Raw genomic sequence first — 15,843 nt, forward strand, 5'->3', positions numbered from 1 at the left:
CTTAAATGCAGCAGAACACAAGAAGCTGCCTTATTCTGGGGCTGTGGGTGTTGAATAACCCACAGTGAGGCTGCGGCCCATGCAGGGCCCGTACAGCTGCCATTTTGAATATGCAACCCTCGCTCAGGGGTTGTCATGCTATGAGAACCTGGCGAGCATGGCTTATGGTCTGTTTTAGGGTTATGCAGGGGTTGCTTTACCCTCGTATAACCCACATTCACAGAGTTTGCACAAGAAGAAAATCCCCAAGAGGAGGTTGCACATGCAATTCGGCACCCGTGGGCACTGCAGCTCATCATAGGTTAAATAAATAATCCATGATGAGCCATGGGTTAAATAAAAAGGGGTTAAATAACCCATGATGGTTTAAATAACCCATGATGAGCCACAGCATCTCATGCAAACCCAGTCTCTCAGTCAGGCCTCAATCCATCTAGCTCAGGCAGTGACCGGGTTTGGATGACATGATGAGCCGTGGTGCCCAGTTGCATATCCAACCTCCAATCTGGGGCTGTTGTGTTGTGCAAACCAAGCAAGTATGGGTTAATTTTTCCTAAAACAGATGATGGGTTATGTAAGGGTTGTTTAACCCTTGCATAACCCAGGCTCACTAGGTCTGTATGATGCAACCCCCTAAGTGGCTCTGTGTGCCGCAGCCTCAACGTGGGTGGCCACGGTGGGCTGTCGTGTCATGCAAATAGCCCTGTGTCGCTCCAGGGTCACGAGCAGAGAAGGGTCTTTCTCAGCCCTGCTGTTTCAGATTCTTTCATTAAACTTGCCACAGACTGACCCTGAGACACCATACAGGCAAAGCACGTGTGTTCTCTTCTTCTTCTTCTTCTTCTTCTTCTTCTTCTCTCTCTCTCTCTCTCTCTCTCTCTCTCTAACATAAGAAAGTTCCCCAAATTTGAATTACTATTGCAATACAACATTATTTCTAGCGTCCATATGGCGATTTTGCAGAATTCAATTTTTCCCTTTTAAAAACAACGAGTTTGCATTTGAAAGTGAAATTGAACTTAAAGCACAATCTATAAAATGACACCTTGGAATACAAGTGACTTGTGCAATGATAACTTGTGCTTCCTGCTTCTCCGTCTCCCATCCCCTGCCAGAACTAAAAACTGATAAACAATATCACAAATCAAATCCAGTCTTGGCACTGAGACCGAATGCTACCTTCATCTGTGTTTTGTTTTTGTTTTGCTTTTTAAAAAGCGCATCTTTCTCGTGGTCTTGGTTCTAAGGTGGATGACATGAAGCTCTCAAGGTATTTAATGCAATCGTGAGGTATGCTTACAGCCTCTGAATACTTCTTCAATCCAAAAACAGATTTGCGTTGTGACAGCTTTCATGGATTTAGAAAAAAGACACCACTTCCAAGGGTGTTTTACTTAAGCCACGGTACAGTACATCATGGCACATTTTCATAACATAACCGAGGACATAAGATAGGACTTCTATTTACAGATCTCTGATGCCACTTCCAGAAAAATAGAGAATAGACGGGGGGAAAAATATTTCCTGAAAGTCCTGAATTTTAAAATATTTTCTATCCAGTAAAAGGGTTGGTCCTTCAGAAAACAAATTTTACCTGCCCCATAAGTGTATGAAACCACTGTTGACACCAGAGAAAATGTGGAACTTCTGTTGTCTTCTTCCAGTGGCACATGGTTTTGGCTGTACCGAGGTTCACTCACAAGCTAGCTTGCTGTCAAAACTAGACAGGGCAATAGCAAAGGCTTGCAGTGCACACATTGGGTAGTTGTAGTCCATGGTGAAAATATCCTCAGCCACACGGCCAAACTGCATCACTATATAGTCAGCTGAAAGAAACAGCAAAGAAATGTAGAAGAACATCAATATGCCTTTCAGCCCAATATACCTTTCAGAAATTTGTGCATGGCACGAACAGAATGATGAAACAGGGGAAGAGGAAAAAATCAGTTGCATCCCCCGGATTAGCTGAAATTTGGGCTGGGGGGGAAGTTTCTTCACAGAGTTGAAAGAGGTCTGATTGAGATGCTGCCCAGCTGTGAATTATCTGGCACCCCCACACAGAGCACGGATGTCCTTAGAAAGGGCAGAGTCAGAAAACAGGAACTGATACAGAGATGCAGATGGGATGAATAGAGAAACGGAAGGCAGCTGCACTCATCAGGAACAGATAGGGCAAATCATCCTTTTCTTTCCACCTCCGCTCCCCAACCTGCTACCCTGGTGGAACTCCTGCACAGCATTCTCCCAGGACTCTTTACTGGGACACTGTTCAGCTCACTCCAAGTTAATACCTGCAAGCGAGGCATTGGAGCAAGGAGAGATTGCAGCGACCAGGCCAGTGATGGGGAGCGGGCTTGCTTCCTGAGTATTCCTCAGCATCTTTGGTCAGACCTGGCTTGTATCCCTAGAAGCATATGAAGGGGTGTAGCCTGCCTCCGCCATGACCTGTGGGACACTTCACAGTATGACAAAGGCAATGCTGCCCGTGGTGTGCATACTTGTCCCACAATCAATGGGTTGTATCCAATCACGTCGTTCTGCTAACAGAAGCAGCTGCTTCAGTGGAACTGAGAAGGGGGAGATTTCCCTCCTCCCTGCAGCCTCCTGTGCACCCTCAGAATCTGCTCCAGAGGGCTGAGAAAACCTCTGGGCAGATTTCTGGGCTCCACAGAGGACTGCAGGGGGGAGGAAAGAGGGAGAAAGTCCTGTCACGCTAGGAGATGCCCACTAGCGCAACATTGAATTTAATCCTCTGTTTCAGGTTTTACAGGTTTTGGAGGCATGTAAAAAATCCTACAAAATCTGTTCAGCCAGAGACAGCAATAGAACAAAAGAAATGGGCATGTACATCTCCAGAAATGTATGCATTTATCAAAAAGCTTCCAGCTCTTTCAAGACCTATCACCTGATAGGGCCAAGTTCCACTGTTACGTCTGTCTCTTAGTAAGATCCATCTGAGAACTAGTGATCAATGCCCTAGCTCCTCATCTTCTGCTTTATGCCTCTCTTCACTCTTTGCATCCACTAAGCCAGCTTTTCCCAACCCAGGGTCCCCAGATAATGTCAGTCTGCAATTCCCATCATCCCCAGCTAACATGGCCAATGGTCAGCATAATAGGCGATGAAATCCAAAGGCACGTGGGGACCCCGAGCTGGCATAGGCTGCACTAGCCCAAGTCCTTGCCAAAAATTCCATAAAGCATCAAAATGCAAAATGTGTGTGTGTGTGTGTGTGTGTGTGTGTGTGTGTGAGTGTAGGGTCCCCTGTCCCCAGTCTCCAGGGAGTATGACATTCATCTACATTTTCCCTCCATATATATGTCAGCAGCATCTCAGGACTAGAGAGTGAGACGTGTGCAAACTGCATCCAAAACAGAATTGAGGGACCTATGTCCACGCTACATTGGTATCTATGATTGCACTGAATGTGCATAAGCAACCTAACATGTCTCTCTCTTAAGTTTTTACATAAGTAATCAGATTTCAGACAACTGAACAGCATTTCCAACCAGATGAGCTAGACGAGCCATACTTACGATCGTTATCATGAATAATTTGGAAGTTTTTCACCGAGGCCTGTGTTACACGGCCGTGGAAATTTAAAACGTAAGACTGGGTGTCATCATTCCAGACTGGAGTTTTGTTGTGCAGCTCAATGACGCTCTCCGTGTTTTTATTCTGCCACCTTGAGAGGAGTGTTTCATGTTCCTGTAAGAACCAAGGATGCCAGCTTTGGTTCAGCAAAGGGCCACTTCCTGCTTTCTGTTTATGCAATGTAAGAATGCCCCCTTCATGCCATTCCTGTCTTAAAATATAACACATACCAACCTGGCTCTGCTATCACCTTCCAAAGCCCTCCTCCAAATGCCTCCTTTATTGGAGGTGAGACTGAGGTAAACAACAGCCTGGTGCCAACACCTCTTTTACCTACGTGATTAAAACCATTTTGTATTTGCCCAAGGATTTTGAATATTGTTGCTAGCACTTTTAACTGCTGTTTGCTGATGCTTTAGGTGCTGTATTTTTAAGAGGGTTTTGTATTTTTAATTATTGGAATCACTTCTTGATGAAGGGGGGGTACTGAAATATGTTAACAAACAAACATAAACAGCACATACACAGGAAAGACTAGGACCTGCATCTTCCCTCAAGAAAGTCACAGCCATGCCAAACCACTTCCAGAATCTTGCCAGAAGTGATTTTTTCTTGGTGGAAGAAGTCAGTCTTTCTTACAGGGGTAATACTGGCATTTTAGACATAGGGATTACATTTGGGACTTCTCCGCTACAGAACAGGGTGAACGCAGCAAGTCTGTAAGCAAGCCTCCTGGGAAACCAAAGCATTAAAGCTACAAAGGTACCATCCAAGCAAAATAAATCCCCATCCATTTCAGTGGGAGGAATAAACACATACTTAAATTTATCAAGTGGAGACAAGAACATAGGGTTGGAGTAATGTGACCAGTTTTAGCAATGTCTCATTCCATATATAATAAATGTTTGAATGTGTCATATCACTATTATAGGTCTGCTGTAGGACAGTATTTTTTCCCCTCCTATGCCCTCATTTTTCTCCTCTAGTCAGTCAGATGGTGTGAGAATAATGAAACCTGAAAGTTTTAACAGATCTATGACAGTAGCTTCACAGATTTTAACAAGTGGTATCAACATTTAACATTATATGCTACTGCTTAAGTCCTCAGTTGTCAAAGTTGGGCCCTCCCTAAGGAGGGACTGTTGCTAAGGAAGGAACAAACATAACAGCAAAAAAGGTGGGAGAAAAAGAAGCAGGGGAAAAACAAAAATGGAGCACAGGGGCAAAAATAATCTTGTATCTTGGGAGGTTTTTCTGATTCATATTTATGATATGAAAACTTTAAATAAAAAGGCGTGTGTATGTATGTGCGTGCGCACGCGCACGTGTGTGTGTTAACCACAGTTAGGATACTCAATATTAATTACCCATTCTCAGAACTTCAACCGGCATGATACCTACTATGTGTGCAAACTTGTCACTATCAGCACCTTGTGCAGAGAAGGTCACAAGAACCTGGACATCAAGCACAGAGCTCTGCACACTGAGTTTTAGCATGCCACTGTGAAAGTGGCTGTTCCTAACACTCATGGTGGTATGCTAAAAGTCAGTAGCCACAGTCTTAAGCATGATTAAGCCCACGCAATTCAACCGATCAATTGGATTGTGGCCAATATGCACAGAGTGCTGTCTCTGGGAGTGGGCTTCATATAACTGCTTCCAAATGGGGTACTAATAATGGAAAACCAACATATGGAGCTCCAACCATGCCTCCAATAGTCATGAGAATGGGCCCTAATATAGTGTGACCAACTGCTTTGTCAAACCCCTTGTACAGCAATAAATTGGTAAAACTCATATTTGAGTTAGGAACAGAGGAAGCGGGCCATTGGTTCATCTAGCTCAGTATTCCCTATAGTGGCTGGCAGCAATGGCCCATCAGGGTTCCAGACAAGGGTCTTTCGTAGCCTGACCTGGAGATGTTGGGGATCGAACCTGCAACCTTCTGCATAAAAACATGTGCTCTACCACTGCCTTACAGTAGCTACTTTTTGTGTCTTCCACCTCTCTCCTCCCGACAAATGTAATCTCATTTTACACATTAAAATTAATAATAATAAAACCCAGCTTTGTATCTTTCTCCACCACTAGTATCACAGAGGTTCATCATGACAAAGCTAGAGAACCCCTGGCTTACAGAGCAAACAGTCCCAGGAGAGAGAAGCCATGACAGACGTACTGCCCAATGCAAAGCCCTGCTAGGTGGAAGAGGGAGCAGGTTGTCTTCTTCAAGTGTTTTGTGGGGGCCATTTTTTTCTTTTTAAAGTTTTTCCTCCCACTGCTCTTCATTAGAAAGAAATCGACTATGCCAGCTCCAGGGACAATGTAGTTTTCCCTCCCCTGCCCTCCCCCCCCCGCCCCCACTTTGCCATCTCCACTGTCAGAGCACCAAGGGCAGAGGAACAACAGCACTGGACCTTTCTGCAATAGCTGCAACTTGGCTTCTAATGGCAAACTGGGCAGACCTCCTACTCCACCCATGGATCATAGGGTTGCACCCTTAGATGTCGTTGAATAAAAGAACACAGTCATTGCAGCTGAGCTAGTTTATGGTGTCTAAATAAATATAATGACTTACATTGCGTGGTCTGATGGAAACTCTCTCGTGGTCCATATTCATCCCTGGTATGATGACGCTCATTTTACGAGGACCTTTAAACCCCAAAACATTTGTTTCCTGTTTTTAAATAAATAAGAGTAGCACTTTGAATATCACACATCTTTGCTTTGGACAACAGTCTTTCCGAACAAATAATCTCTGATGATAAAACAGCAAGTAGCCCACTAAACTGTTTTGTAACTTGCTACAAAGTCAACCCACTGTTAACCAACACTGTCCAGAAATGTTCCATTTTATCTCATAAGCTCAGGGGGAAAAGGGAAGCGTACAATTTGCATTAAGCAAAGCTGGCATGAAGTTTATGAATGGACAGACAAGTCAGCACTGGCTACAACTCAGTTCTATGATTAATGAAATATCAGTCTAACAGAAAGTATGTATTTATTATTACATACTAATAATTATTATTGTTACCAGCAGCAACAAGTACATACATTTGTATAGCAATTGAGAGTGTTCAAAGGGCTTGGCATCCGTATCCCAGCAGTCCTTATGCTAGACCTTAAGGCTGTCTTCCCCAACCTGGCGCTGCAACTTCCATCATTCCCAGCCACCATGGAAGATGGGAGTTGCAGTCTACCACACAGCCAGTTCCTTAGCCACTACATAACAATAGCTCCCTAGATGTCCAGTTCTGAAGGATGCCCATTCTGAGAAGGTTGTGATCAATGGGGGTGGGGGGAGTTCAGAGGATGGACTCGTCTGCCCAGCAGAGGCTGGTGGCTCTGATTGCGCTGGGGCTGGGAATCCATTCTGGGTTTCAGTCAGAACCAGCCAGAACTCTAAAGGAGCTATCCAAGGGGCTGAACCTATTTGGGGTATAGGGTTCAGTACCTTGGATAGCTCCTTTGGAGTTCTGGCTGCTTCTGACTGAAACCCAAAGTAGATTCACTGCCCCAACACAATCAGAGCCTCCATTGCCTGTGCCCCTATTCTAGACGGAAGGAGACAAAATGGGGTCTCCCTTCTCCCATAATATTCTCCTCTCTTCAGTCCTCTGTTGCTACTGCCCTTCAGATTCTGCCCAGTGACCGCCAAGGTTTGTCTTGTAGCCTGTTACCACAGTGAAGCGCAGTTAACGTTTCATAACTGAAAAACCTTTGTGTATAATTTTCTCAGTCATACACGCTTAGTTAACTGAAGCACATAAATGGCTGAAGATCTGCAGCCTAGATTGTTAATTATGAACAGAGCTTTACGTCACATTTTTATGAAAACTCTATTGCATATAACTGGTCAATAGAGCAACAACAGATGTCATCTCCTCCTAGCTGAGGGCTCTATTTGTAACTACCTGGCTAGAATCAGTCTCCTGCTGCAGATCAAACAGTGACCACTAGGTGCAGCTGCAGATTTATTAATGACCAGCAGTGCATTCTGGTGGGACTGCAAAACATTTAAAGCCATTCAGGAATTTGTTGTTGCTCAGTCATGTCCGACTCTTCGTGACCCCATGGACCATAGTACGTCAGGCCTTCCTGTCCTCCGCTTTCTCCCGGAGTGTGCTCAAGTTCATATTCATTGCATCGGTGATGCTATCTAGCCATCTCATCCTCTGCCGTCCCCTTCTCCTTTTGCCTTCAATCTTTCCCAGAATCAGGGTCTTTTCCAGGGAGTTTTCTCTTCGCATTAGGTGGCCAAAATATTGGAGCTTCAGCTTTAGTATCTGTCCTTCCAATGAGCACTCAGGGTTGATTCCTTTAGGATTGACTGATTTGACCTCCTTGCAGTCCAGGGGACTCGTAAGAGTCTTCTCCAGCGCCTCAGTTTGAAAGCATCAGTTCTTCGGTGCTCAGCCTTCCTTATAGTCCAGCTCTCACAGCCATACGTTACTACTGGGAAAACCATAGCTTTGATTATATGGACCTTTGTCGGCAAGGTGATGTCTCTGCTTCTTACTATGCTGCCTAGGTGTGCCATAGCTTTCCTCCCAAGGAGCAAGCGTCTTTTATTTCATGGCTACAGTCACCGTCTGCAGTGACCTTGGAGCCCAAGAAAGTAAAATCTGTCACTGCTTCCATTTCTTCCTCTTCTATATACCAGGTAGTGATGGGGCCAGATGCCACGATCTTCGTTTTTTTAATGTTGAGTTTCAAACCAGCTTGCTCTAAATTAAGTGATGAGTTTTAGAAACTGTTATGAAAGATGTACGCACCTAGAATTCAGTGAATATGTGTTTGGGGCTAGTTCTAATGCAACAATTTCCATGAAGTGGATAATTTTTGGAAAGTTTCCTAGGTATACTTGCATGAAAAAATGTTTTGTCAGAATGGAACATCTGGTCATGGTCCCTTTTTGCACATGACCCTGTCAGCCAGATCATGGAGCTTACTGTGCACAAGACACATGCTAACAAAATGTCTTCCACACGTATACACCCAAGAGTATTTCCAAAACCACCTACCGGATACAAAACAGGCCTGAAATGTGTGAATTAAAAGACACCTGAATTATTCTATTCAAATAGTCCTTAAATTGCACTAACTATAGCCACCTTAAATATCTTCAGAGAAAGGCAGCATTTAAACACTTTAAACCAAGGGTGGACAATTTGTGGCCCTCCAGATGTTTTGGCCCACAACTCCTTTCACCATTGGCTATGCTGGCTATGGCTGGTGGGAGTTCTAAGCCAAAGTATCTGGAGGGCCACAAGTTGCCCACGTCTGATTTAAACAAACTTTTGTCACGAGGGGTACCTGATTTCCCCTTTCTTCCTGCTATGCATCTGGACTGGAGGTAGGGAGTGCTACTATACAGATCCTGCCTTAGGGGAGGGGCTTGGACTAGATGTAGGCCTTCATTTGAGATAGCAGCTACCCAGGAATCTATTTTAAATATCAGGGCTGAACCTGGGAACATGTGAAAGAAGAGAGTGTCTCTGGTCATGTGCAGACTGACTTTCTTTCACCACCGGAAGAATCTCAGCCAACTCCTATATGTCACGGATTAGCATCAGTCTTTGCCAAGGTAGAGAAAGTAATTTGGAGGCAGACCTGAGAGGTCTCCCTGGCCAAACACCTCTCATTTTATAAATTAAATGCTGACTAGGTTTCCTCTACAGCCCTGTGATTCTTCTGTGTATCTGGCAATCACTTGTGAAGTAACTGCCAACCTTTGACTTTGCTTGAGTAAGTCAAACCTGGGCTGGATGACTCAGAAGCACAGTGGAACCAGCAGTGGGTTTGACCCAGGCGCAGCACAGGGGCATGCACTCAGCATGAGCTAAGAGCATGGCCGTGTGCAGATCTGACCATTTGCATCTTGTATATCAGATGCGCATTTCAGCGAGTCATCTTTGCTCAAGGGAAACCCTGGACGTGAGTGGAAAAGGGAGGGTCGTTCGAGGGTAAAGAAATCTTGAGAACATCTGTGCTGTAGCTGGATGACTCATCCCAACAACCTTCACTATCATTGACAAATTAATGCAGATTTCCTTTGTTTTATGGCCAGAACAAACCAATGGACACATTCACTAGTCTCACTTACTTTGTTCCAAGATCAGTGCACCCAATTCAATTCACTATAAACTGTGGTCTGTTTACATAGGAGGCCCAGCTATCCGATCAGTGGCTTGTGTCCAATGTTAGTCCTACTTAGACTAAACCCATTGAAATGGAATGGGACTTAAGTTAGTTAAGACTAACTCAAGCCCCATTGATTTCAGTGGGTCCTCTTACTTTGCCTATGAATGGCATTTCCACTGCAAATAGCAGCCAGTCCTGGTGCAAATGACCTGCCTCCAAACTCATTCATTTCAATGGGTCTACTTTAAGTAGAGCTAACACTGCATAAAACTTATTACCTAGAAAAATAAAGCCTCACGTCTGTACTGCTGGTTTACCTATACTTCATTTAAGTATTCCAAAGGAACAGCATTAAGCCTAGCACCCATCACTCCCCAAAGAACTGTATCCCTCAGATGCTGTTGTTTCAGGTAGTCGAAAAGACCACTCTGAAAACAATGGGAAACACTTATGAGGGACTTTAGCAACAACGAACACTAAATTAAAACTTAGTACTTTCTGAGCTGTGATGCAGGTGTACTGAATGCCCGGGATAAAGAGATGTTGGTAGGTCATGGCAATGCACTGCTGAATTTTCACATGCTCAGTGGCATTTACCAGTCAAGGTACTACTGTTCAGGGCCAATTCTAGTGATGTCTTGCCTGGCAGGCAGCACAATGCCTACCTGCCCCCTAAACTTCCCCTTGCTCTTTACCCTGTGTGTTCAGTATAGCTGGAGGAGAGGAGTTTTCATTTGGGTGATTTGAAAGGGGCTTCCTACATGGCAAATGTAAAAGAATGTGCAGAGATCTGCAAAGAGCAAGATAATGACTTACTTCAGTACCAAATCAAAGCATCAGTACCAAAGATCAGTTACTATGCTACACTGTATTACATGTTAGGAAGTCATTTATTAAAAAAACAAAAAACGATTTTACTCTAGTCTGAAGGTTCCTAAATTATGATATTCTGAAATAAAGGACTTTCATTATTTTCTACAGGGCTGTGATGAACTAAAATATGGGGAGAGGGGGATTTAAACACTATACAGGATCTTTAATTACAAAATTTAACAGTAACACACTAATAATAAAAACCCTAGTAGGAACTGGTTGTCCAAAACCTGTAACAAATATGCCAAACACATTTTGATGTAAAAGTCTTCGTCAGTGGCCTAATAACATCAAACCAAATCCAAATGCTCTGGCTATTATATGCAAAACTTTAAATGGAGAACAAAACAATTATCTTCATACACCTTTTCTAAATGACGATCTAATAAATTATTCCTCAGTATGGTCATCAGAATTTTTTTCTGAAAAACAATTACGCCTATACTCACTAGTGGCTTTGGGCTCAATATATGAGAGCGGAGGAGAAAAGAGACTTTATGGATAACGCAAACTATAGTAATTTATTTAATGAATTCATATTTATTTAGAATAATGTCAAGGCCGCCTTTAATGATGGAACTCTCTCAAGGCGGCGTACAAGATAAAAAAATATACAGAAGAGATATAATAAAAACTTAATAAATATGTATTTGTAATCACTTTTGGAACATTTTTTCTGACTACCTTACTGAGGAATAATTAATTGGATGGTCATGAGGAAGTTATTCCTGAGTCATAAATGGGCTGAAGGATTTATATAATTTTATAGGCTTGATTATTAATTATTTTACTGAAATATGTTTGCTTACTTTTCTTATGAATGGTACTTACATAGCAAATAGCAGCTAGCTCTTGACGCAGATTACTTGCCTCCAAACTCAATGCTGTTTTCATTGGGTTTACTCCATTATCATAAACTGTAAACTTAGTCCCCATAAGATTTGATCTGTTAGAGAGGAGAAATAGTAGATTACTTCCATTGCCCAGTACAGATTGAGCCACTGTCTTCATTATCATCAGCTGAGCCTCAAGCATTCACCAGATATTTAAAATAACATTATATGTAGCCATCCCGTAATCCCACATAGCAATAAAGCTCTGGAAAGGCAAGATAGAATAAGAGTGCCAGACTGAGCTGCCATTTATTATACAATTCTGACAGTTTTTAGAGAAATCCAATACTATTAAGAGATATGAACCCAGTTATGAAATCCGATACTGTTAAGAGATATGAACCCAGTTATGAGGCTTTCACAAAAGCAACACTTTTATCTGGATCAAGAAATCCAGAATACCTACTTTTGTATCCCACCTCTACTTCAATAAACTTTGGGAAGCATACGTGGGTTATTCCCTTTTATCCTCACAGGGATCCTGTAAGGCACTGAATCATCACAACATGCTAACCCACACTCAGTGGTTGAGTGTGAGCTATTGTTGAACTGTGGGTTAGCATGTTGTCTGAACCCAGGACATTTTCCGCAGGGTGGCGTAACCATGCAGTTTGGCTTATTTTTCTCGAACAAGCCACCTTGAGAACCTGTGGTTCGTTGTTGGGATGTTCAGGGTGGTTAACAAGCCACTCTGTCAAAAATGTCCTAGGTTCAGGCAACATGCTAACCCACAGTTCAACAAACAATGATTTGGAAAAGACCTTGGAGGTCATCCAGCCAAACCCCTTGCTCAATGAAAGATCAACAATGCAGGATACAGCTACACCATCCCCGTGCAATAGCTGTCCAGCCTCTGCTTAAACACCTCCAGCTAAGGAGACACCCCTACCCCACACCAAGAGGCAGACTGTTCCACTGTCGAACAGGTCTTACCATTAGGAAGCTTCTCCTAACGTTTAGCTGAAATCTGCTCCCTTGCCTTTTCCACCCATTGGTTCTAATCCTGCTCTCTGGAGCAATAGGGGGCAAATCCAATCCATCTTCTGCGTGACAGCCCTTCAGATATTTGAAGACTGCTATCATGTCTTCTTTAACCTTCTCTTCTACAGGGTTAAACATAACCAGCTCTTTCAACCATTCCTGAAAGGACTTGGTTTTCAGACCCCTCACCATTTTGGTTGCTCCTGTGGACATGCTCTAATTTGTCAATGGCCTTCTTAAAGTGTGACACACAGAACTCTTGTCATGTAAAATCATATAATGGCCCCCCTTGGGGGGTGAAAGGGTTCCTGAGGTCTGAATGGAACAAAGTTACCAGATAAAACGTGCAAGGTTACTAGAAGAAAAAGTCTGAAGAACCAGGAAAAACAGATGTGCATACATGCAAAGCTAACTGTGGAACGTGAACGAGATGCATGTAATTAGTTGAGTTTGGGGGGAAATACTGAACAAACTAACTTCCATGATAAGCCCAAAATCTGAGGCAAGGGTCGCATAATTCAGGAATATTGCCAGCAGGTGAAGTGGTGGTCAAGGCCTCTGAGAAAAGGTGATGTCCTTTAGCATTGAAAATAGACATTTCCAAGAGATAATGTACAACCAGGACACATAGTCAAAAGATGTATCTTTCCACATCATACAAAGACTTGGGAGAAATAATATATAAGATACACCAAAATCAGCAAAACTCTGAGGGAGACACGAACACCAGAGAAGCAGCTTCACACAGCACACCTCCCGCTTCTGAGCATGTGACCTGGCTGGCCACCAGGCTCCGTTGCTCCAACTCTGGTAACTACCTGAGCGAATGTGGAAAGTGTGAATGGATTGAACTGAACTGCATTTTATCTACATAAATAAAGGTGTTCCAGAAATTGCATTTGGGTTTTGTGCCTCAGTCTGTATCTCACCACGTAATCCCAGCTTTTTGTAAGAACTCCAGATGCAGCCTGACCCGGACAGAATAGAGTGGAATGATTACTTCCTGTGAGCTGGACACTATGCTCCTGTTAATGCAGCCTGTAAATGCATGGACTATTTTTATGTTGGACTGAGAGACAGCGTCTGGCCTAAGCAAGTTTCATGGCTGACAAGGAGTTTGGAGCCAGGTTTCCCTGGACCAAGTCCACTGCTCTATCCACTATACCAGACTGGCTCTCATATCCCTCCTTGGCATCCTCCTTCCCATTGCTCTTTGGAGGATGGAATAAGGGCAGTTTCTTACCACTCTGCAACCATTCCATCTTGTGTAAATAGAGAATATTTAAGTGGATTAAGGGGCAATTAATTTGAGTTAATCAATTTGAGATATTCCAAACATCTCAAAGAGTGGTTGCAGTGTGTGAATGGACAGCAAACCAATGTCAGTTAAACTTCTGACTGCCTCCATAGTATGAGACAACCATCCGCAACCTAACATCTCCATATGTGTTGGACTACAGCTCCCATCATCTCCATCCACCATGGCCACTGGGGGAAGGGTGGTGTAAGATGAGAACTAGAGATTGCGTAATTCTTTTGAGAATTGCTGCACACTGTAACTTTTCGTTAAGAGCAAAGACATTTATGGTATCACTGGGTAGGAATATAACTGGGGACTATGATTGTGTACAAACATCAAGTGGTTTTGCTTCCAAAGGTATCGGTAATATTCTGAATTGCAATATACTCAATTGTTTTTTTTTAGCATAGACCTTAAACATATAAACATTTACCTTAGTTTCCCAATGAAACTCTCTCCTCCTCGTGACAGGTCTGTTGGGTCGATGGAGATGAGGTAATTTGAGGTTTTGCTCTTCTTTCGCTTCCTTCCAGCTAACAAAAATATCTAAGAAATTTGAAAACAAAAAAGTCACACTCTGAGGCAGAATCTGACAGAAGCATTAGAAAAAAGAAATCTGAGTCTAATTTTCTTGCAGCTTAATATTATCAGCGAAAATATGGATGGTCAAAATGGGAGCTAGCAAAAAAGGATTAAAAAAAAATCTGCAGAGGAAACTGCTCTCTTTAATCCATTATTTATGGATTAAATAATTAAACCAAGTACACTTTGTTAAATCTTTAATTCGAGCTTGAACAGGCTCCTTCAAGCAAAGGGAAAACAGATGCCACTTCAGCTGGAAGGGTATAGAGCCCAACAGCTAATCATTTCAGGACTCCAAGCATGAATGACATCTTCTAAGGACAAACTATAAACTAAGAGGGATACCTGAAGCCATGTGGGAATACATGTGACGTTGTATTTCTCAAGTCTTACATACCAGTTGACCAAAAATATGGGTTTTGCTAAAACACACAGAAAAGTAAGAGAATGCAAGCTACATTGGCACATTTTGGGTGATAATAATTGTGCATTGCCTACAATTCCATGGTTTATCCATGTTATCCATGATTGGGGAGCACCACACGAGGTTTATTTCATTTATTGTTGAACCCTCCTTTCAGACTTAAATCGAGCCACCAAGCTTGATTGAACTGTATCAATTTCCAATACAGTCTAAAATTCAAATTTATGCATGAATAACTTTGCACTTTCAGTCTACCACATCTGTGGTATGTCATCAGAGCACTTAAAAATGTGGCAAGGGCCATAGGTTCCCTTAGTAGAGCACATGTTTGAATGCAAAAGGTCCCTGGTTCAGTCCTTGGTATCTCCAAGGGCTGGGGAAAACCCCTGCCTGAAATCCTGGAGGGCCACTGCCAGTCATGTTTAGTCAATACTGAGCTAGATTCACCAATGGCCTAACCCTGTATAAGGCAGCTTCCTATGTTCCTTAATGACCGACCAAAAATGACCCCTTTACCACATCAGTCACCACCTTATCAGGATGGCCATCAGGGTCACATTCCAGAGGTCTTGGAAGCAACCAAAAAGAATGTTTCTCTGTGGTCTGCTACAAATGCTGCCGGTACTTCTGAAAATCCCCTCATGCTCACATCTACAGGAAGCTGACATAATGAGTGAGATTGGTTTTCTACATGGATTAGCCAGATGATATCCTAAATACCCCAAACTAGGGGTGCACTTCCCTGAGGTCTGATGATATTATTGGCCTATGGCTGTAATCTTATGCACACTTCCCTGGAAATACGTCCCACTGAATTCAGCATGACTTGCTTCTGAATAAACATGCACAGGTTCACACTGCATGTACTTACATGTAGTTTGGCTGCCTACAATTGGAAGCTGATTCCAGATGTTCCTTCAGCTGCATGGAGCCTTGGAAGTGACGTTCAGTGGCTGTGACACTCAGTGGCATTGGTAATGCATGAGCTGGCCCTATAATATCTTACCACTCATATCTGACACTTTTAAGGAAACCCTCCTCAGTCCAGTTCC

At 43.0% G+C, this 15,843-nt stretch overlaps 1 protein-coding gene across 9 annotated transcripts in view; it reads right to left on the bottom strand.

The window, feature by feature from the left end:
- The window catches only part of TUB (TUB bipartite transcription factor), a 208,234-nt gene that overhangs the window by 11,611 nt on the left and 180,780 nt on the right, over nucleotides 1-15,843 (bottom strand). For 6 of the 9 annotated variants that reach the window (XM_084854972.1, XM_084854966.1, XM_084854986.1 and 3 more), the window contains 5 exons: nucleotides 14,219-14,331; nucleotides 11,443-11,557; nucleotides 6,173-6,271; nucleotides 3,537-3,708; nucleotides 855-1,826 (listed from right to left, as the gene is read on the bottom strand). In XM_084854972.1, the coding sequence (XP_084711098.1) occupies nucleotides 1,693-1,826; nucleotides 3,537-3,708; nucleotides 6,173-6,271; nucleotides 11,443-11,557; nucleotides 14,219-14,331 (633 nt within the window). In that variant the 3' untranslated portion in view covers nucleotides 855-1,692. Of the gene's footprint in view, nucleotides 1-854; nucleotides 1,827-3,536; nucleotides 3,709-6,172; nucleotides 6,272-11,442; nucleotides 11,558-14,218; nucleotides 14,332-15,843 lie in introns of those variants that run through there. The other 3 variants (XR_014790853.1, XR_014790837.1, XR_014790878.1) reach the window with 1 other exon arrangement.

Source organism: Heloderma suspectum, chromosome 1, assembly GCF_057233095.1.
Source record: "Heloderma suspectum isolate Gila_16-S chromosome 1, 16-S_ref, whole genome shotgun sequence".
Classification (NCBI taxonomy): Eukaryota; Metazoa; Chordata; class Lepidosauria; order Squamata; family Helodermatidae; genus Heloderma; species Heloderma suspectum.